Genomic DNA, 6938 nt, shown 5'->3' on the forward strand with positions numbered 1-6938 from the left:
AGTATGAGGGCAATAAAGTCAATCAAACCTTCAATCGGGTCAAAGTTAAATTCGGGTCAGTCATGCATGACGCAAACCCACATTTTTCTGTCGGACAAATCACGATCGGTCAAATACAAATACAACCCACCCGTCTTTATCCCATCATCATCCATCCAGCATCCATCATCACATACATAATCAACATCATACATACATACATGATACATCAAATACATAAATCAAAACCCATTTCGTTTCTCCCTATAAATCCCCGCCTTTGCCTCCAATTCCAATCTTCAAACCGATTCCCAAATTTCCAATTCAACCCTTTTGTTTGTTCAAAAGTCATAGTCATTCCAATGGGTGAGGTTGGTGTTTGAAAAATATCAGCTTCAATTTCCTCCCTCGATCTAAGCCGTTATCGTTAATCTAACTTTTGTTTCTTTCCTATTTTGTTAATTACAGAAAGATGATACAAAGAAGGAAGCTGGTGAGAAAAAGCCCGCCGACGCCGCCGGCGGAGGACCAAAAAAGGCCGACGGTGGCCCTCTAACCGTCGTTCTTAAACTTGACTTGCATTGCGATGGATGTGCCAAAAAAATCACAAAATCTATACGCCACTTCGAAGGTAGTAACAATAACAGATTTCCATAATTCAAAAACCGAATCATATGAGGGTTGAATTATAGAGACATAGAGTGTATAATTCCATAACTATATATTGCTTGTTTATTCCGTCAAACTATGAACGTGACGGAGTTGCCAAGGGGGATTTTTTTTTTTTTTTTTTAGTTTTAATAAAATTTAAAATATATATATAATTCCAACAAAAGGTTGAATGTATCTGTATGCAAATGGCGTACGTTAGACTCGTAAATGCTGTTGGTGTAACTAACGACGGGAAATGAAAACTACGTGTTTGTAGGTGTGGAAAGTGTGAAGGCCGACACTGCCGGCAACAAAGTAACGGTAACCGGGAAGGTGGATCCCACGCGCATCAAGGAGCGAGTAGAGTACAAGACCAAGAAGAAGGTGGAGATCCTCTCTCCTCAGCCCAAAAAGGACGGCGGAGGTGGAGGTGATAAGAAGCCGGATGAAAAGCCAACGGAGAAAAAACCCGCCGATGACAAAAAACCAAAAGAGGTACTGCAATTAATTAATGCAAATGCTGGGTTTATTTCCATTAAATTAATAATTTTTTTTTTTTAATTTATATTGTATTTGATTTTTTTTTTGGTGGTGGTTGCTATATAGCCTCAACCGAGTACGGTGGTTCTCAAGATTCCGCTCCACTGCGACGGATGCATACACAAAATCAAACGACAGATATCAAAGATCGATGGTTAGTGTTTAATATTCTACCAAATATTCCTCATAGCACATAATAAATGACCATAACAATTGAATAAATTAAGAAGCCATTTTTTTAAATAAAAAAGTTTGTTTCAGATGACGTATGGAATTATGGATTTGTTTAATCTGATCATATATATATTTGTCTTTTGCAACAGGTGTAGAATCAGTGACGCCAGATTCCGGCAAGGATATGGTAACAGTGAAAGGGACAATGAACGTGAAAGAACTCCTTCCACATTTAAAGGAAAAACTTAAAAGGAAAATCGATATTGTCCCTCCTAAAAAGGAAGAAAAAGGAAGTACTGACGCAAAAGATGACAAAAAAGAAAAGGGAGAAGGTGGAGGTGGAGGTGATAAGAAAGAGAAGGAAGGTGGTGGTGATACTAAGGCTAAAGGCGGTGACGGTGTTGCCAAGGCGGCAGGTGGTGGTGGTGGGGGTGGTGAAGATAAGAAGAAGGGAATAGAGGTGGTCAACAGAATGGAATATTCCGGTCATAATCCTTACACATACACGATGCCATCGTATAACCAGAATTATTACAATCAGAATTATTATAATCAAGATTATGGAGTTGTAGCATCTTCTAGTCATGGCTATGTATCTCAAGGTTATAATTACGGACATGGAATGGAATATTCGCATCCACCGCCATTGCCGCCGCCGCCGATGTACCTTCACGATCCACGAGTGCCTGATTCAGGGATGTTTAGTGACGAAAACCCGAATGCATGTTCAGTTATGTAAATAAATTTTAAATATAAATTAAAAAATGTAAAAAAATAGATAAACGGGATTGGTGAAAATGAGACATATAGATTATTATTATATCGTAAGGTTATAAAATAGAATTATAAGATTAGTTTTAGAAGGGTGGTTTAACGTTAGGTTTGTTTTATTATTTGACTTTGTTTATGATTAAGTATAAAATTATGGTTAGATATTCAATTTTGTGATGAATAATGTATGTAACATTATCTACAAAAAATAATGAATGGTCCATATTATAAATTCTATGGATGTAATCATGCCACACGGTTAATGTTTTTTAATTCATGAGTTCTATTTTACTATTTTTTATTAAGTTTGTTTTGTATATGATGTAATTGGCTCTCTTATTGTTTAAATTTTATTGATAATATAAATGGATAAAGCTAAACCTAATAATATTTTAAATTCAATAATTACGATACGTACAATTTCGATCGACCTGTTAAGTTTTTGTTTGTGGTTTCCAAAAAATTAAAAATATTTTTAAATGTATTCAAAAATGATATTTTTGAAATTATTGTGATATTACTACTGTATTATGTAGATAAATTATTCTACAACCGCCTAACGAATTACTAAAATGGCTCTTAATTTTCATAATCAAAACATTTTCAAGATGCATAATTGTTAACTTCTTTTACCATAAAAACATATTGGAGACGAACCTAACTTGTTTCGTTTGGTAATGTTTTGTCACTATAACTATAATATTAAATATAAACTTATTAAATTGTCTTATTTTCTTTGACTATTAGAATATTTAAGAAAATCACTTAATAGTCATCTGATCGGCGAGATTTAAGATCGGTAACTTAGTAACATAAAAAAAATCTTTTAAAATGTAATGAGATAATATATATATATATATATATATATATATATATATATATATATATATATATATATATATATATATATATATATATATATATATATATATATAGTTAAGTTCATGTGAGACAACCTAATTTTGTGAGACCGTAAGACGTATTTTTTTATTTTTTATTATTTTTATTTTTTTTAAATTTTTTTTAGTTAATTCAAGTTCCGATAATAATATTAATTTTTTTTTTATTTTTCCATTTATTTTGCATTTTAAAATTATTTTTAAAATATGCACAGTGTAATATTCTATTTAGAATATTTCACGTATTTTTCAAAAAAAAATAGAATTTTTTTTAGTTAATTCAAGTTCCGAAAATAATATTTAAAAAAAAAAGAATTTTTAGATTTTTCCATTTATTTTGCATTTTAAAATTATTTTTTGTAATATGTCAGTGTAATATTCTATTTAGAATATTTCACGTATTTTCAAAAAAAAAAAAAACGGGATTTTTTTAAATTTTTTTAGTTAATTCAAGTTCCAAAAATAATATTTAATTTTTTTTTTTGGATTTTTCCATTTATTTTGCATTTTAAAATTATTTTTAGATTTGGTCTCACGGTCTCACAAAATTAGAATGGTCTCAAATGAACCTGAACATATATATATATATATATATATATATATATATATATATATATATATATATATATATATATGTTAGGCGTGTCATACCTAACAAATAATAAGGGTACAACTGACTCCAAATACACTCCTTTAATGCACTAAAAAGTAGTACAAAACAAACAGGGTCGAATCACAGAGATACGAAACAAAAGTCTATACCACTTTGCGCAAGGTACTTTGGTCGCAAAGGGTGATTTGTTTGCAAAAGTCACATAATGAAAATAACAATCAACTTTGAAACATGCAGAAGATGAAATAGATTTGTAAACAAGTTGTAAAAGTGCTTCCAATTCTAGTTATCAATGTTGTCATTTAACATGATTATGACTTGATGTAATTTATGATTGATGTTCTAAGTTCATACTGAAAGATATTAATACGCTCTAATACCTCTCGCTTGCCAAATTATCTAGACAAAACACACTCTTTGACTAGACCTAACTTTACTAATTCAACCTAAACACGTTATTAGATTGTATTGAAAAATTGCATTGAGTTTTGTACAAGCTTCCCAACAATGTCCATTTCTTCTAATACGCTCGGAAGTGTGAAAACATGTGATAAATGTTCTACAATAAGAAAACCTATTGTTTGTTACCAATCATTAACTTTGTAGAACGATTAGGTGCCCTAAAAGTTAATTAACTACACAAAAATTCAATTCATTAAAGTGGCCAATCAAACACAAATCAAATTTAAGGATTCTAGTTTAAACAAGAACATAATCACTAGAATAGAATCACAAATCAAACATAAAATCACATGCTTCAAGTTAGGCAATTAACATGTTTTGAACAAGAACTAAAAACTAGGGTTTCTTAGCCACACATGGCTAAGAACAAATCAAACAAGTATAAAGATGGAATTAGAATGTTTAATGCTTACAAAAATGAAATCCAAAGTGTTTGCAATGATTAGGTCTTCTCAAAAGCTCCAAGTATTCTCCTAAAGTCACCCAAGATCGCCCAAACTCTCCAAAAACCGTTCTCCCTCGAAAATGGCGGCTTCCCTGTTTTAATTAATGTTCACGTGCATGTCATAAGGCCATGCGTTTTTGGCATGGCCATGCCTTTTGTCCATGTGTTTTTGGTACGGCCCATGCTTTTTGCTAAAAATCATATAAGTCTTCACTCTTGACTCCATCTTTAATCTAGCTTCACCACGAGTCATGTTGCTTAAATATGAGATGATAAAGGACAAACATGATATGTGTCAATGTGACAAGAACTGCATTTCAAACATACTCATTTGCTATGATAACAATGCAACAATAACTCGGTTTATGTCTTCATGTTTTTTGTCATGGAATGACAGGTTCATCTTCTCTTCATACTCCAAGTTTCATGCTCCATGCATCCAAGCTCCACCCACCATAATGTCTGCAAAATAAATAAAAAATAGTGAATTACCATACATTCTTAATGAAATGTGCAATTGCCCTAATAATTAACTAAATGCAAGAATTATGAGTAGAATGTTGTAAAAGAACGGAAATAAACATGCAAAAGAGTAAATTACACGAATGGTCCCTATGGTTTGTGGTAATTTGCACGTTTGGTCCCTAATTTACTTTTTTAACTCGGAAGGTCCCTACTGTTTGTTTTTGTTACGCGTTTGGTCCCTTCTATTTGTTTTTGTTACGCGCTTGGTCCCTGTCTTACCTAAAAAGACTATTATTTGAATATGGAAAAATGATGGGATAGGTAGGGTAAGGTGAGGAGAGTAGGGTTGAGAGTGTGTTTATTTAAATAAATTAAAAAATCAGGGGCAAAATAGTCTTTTTAGGTAAGACAGGGACCAAGCGTGTAACAAAAACAAACAATAGGGACCTTCCGAGTTAAAAAAATAAGTTAGGGACCAAACGTGCAAATTACCCTAAACCATAGGGACCATTCGTGTAATTTAGGTGCATAAAATGGACCTATCAATATACAATGTCTAATATATATTTCAAATATTATAATACTAGTTTTGAAACTCATGTATTATATAGGTTAATTAAAAGAAAATGTTAAATATAAATGTCTAAATATTTGAGAACTTTTAATTAAAAAAAATAAAAAAATAATGAATTATTAAAATTTAAATATTATTTTATCTCTTAAATTTAAACAGATAATTTAAATAAATAAACAATAAACATAAGGAGCTTTAATTTGGAAATTTTGAATTAAAAGATAATTTCATTAATAAAATTAATATCCATTTATTATTATATTTATTGTAATTATTTTATTAAAATATTATATAGAAACTAATAAAATAAGATAACCTATAAAATGATATGTGAAAATAATATTAATTCAAAATAACTACAAAATGATATTTGACAAATTGAATGAGAATGTGACGTGTAACAAAAACTCTTTATTTATTATAGTAAATTTTATAGGAAAAAAATACAACACATGGTATGAGAATTAGAAATTGTGACCTTCCCAAATCATGAAAACATGCATTAAATTTCACAAACGTGAATCACAAAGAGTTTTTGTGGGATAGTTGAAAAGGATTACATTCTTCACTTCCATTTTTCCATTCAAAAATTTATCATTAATCGATAATCTTACAAAAATCTTATGTATTTAAATTAGGTTAATTAGATTAAACAAACAGTAATTAGACCATCTGAACGGTTCATATCAATTTGTCCCAAGATTCACATAGAAAATCAATCGCAGAACGTTAGCAATATTTTAAGTATTTAAAGTTTTAATTGATGGACCTTTTATTTGATCTTTTATATATAATTTTATTCCCCCACCACTGTGCTCTTATCAGGGATGTTAATTAGAATTTCAAAAACAAATAAATGTTAGACTTAATATCACCATCAATTAATTTTGTAAGGATATATAATGAAATTTTGGTTAGTAATAACAAATAGTGTAGTGATAATTAAAAAAAAATGGAAACGTTGGGAAGTTATATCTTTATCAACTTTTTGAATCGTTAACGTATGCCAATTATATCGGATTTATTTCGTATTAAATGTATGTCATATCGAAAATATTTTTCTCTAAAAAAAGTTACATTACATATTTATATTTTGAAGTTTGGAATAATGATGTCTTAAATCATATGTATCTACTATAATAAATAAAGATAATTCTACCACATATCAATCTATAATAAATTTTAACATTTATCATTTTGTGATATTTTTTAAATAAATAATATCCAAATGTTAATTTATTGTTTTTTTTTTTAAATTTTTAAAGTGAAAAAGCCACATAATCTTATATTTATATACATGTAAAATATCAAATATAATAAATATTATAATAGATTACATTTAATATATGTTTCTTCATTCTTCAT

General features: G+C 29.5%; 1 protein-coding gene across 1 annotated transcript; it reads left to right on the forward strand.

The window, feature by feature from the left end:
• The first annotated feature begins 244 nt into the window (after nt 1–244).
• On the forward strand, nt 245–2356 carry LOC145032663 (heavy metal-associated isoprenylated plant protein 6-like). Its single transcript, XM_078981556.1, has 5 exons — nt 245–350; nt 448–610; nt 908–1125; nt 1237–1324; nt 1494–2356. Exons 1-5 carry the CDS (start codon nt 342–344, stop codon nt 2081–2083), a joined length of 1068 nt encoding a protein of 355 aa, XP_078837682.1. The 5' UTR covers nt 245–341; the 3' UTR covers nt 2084–2356.
• Nucleotides 2357–6938: the final 4582 nt, after the last annotated feature.

This window comes from Lactuca saligna, chromosome 2 (assembly GCF_052625555.1).
Source record: "Lactuca saligna cultivar CGN05327 chromosome 2, ASM5262555v1, whole genome shotgun sequence".
NCBI lineage: Eukaryota > Viridiplantae > Streptophyta > Magnoliopsida > Asterales > Asteraceae > Lactuca > Lactuca saligna.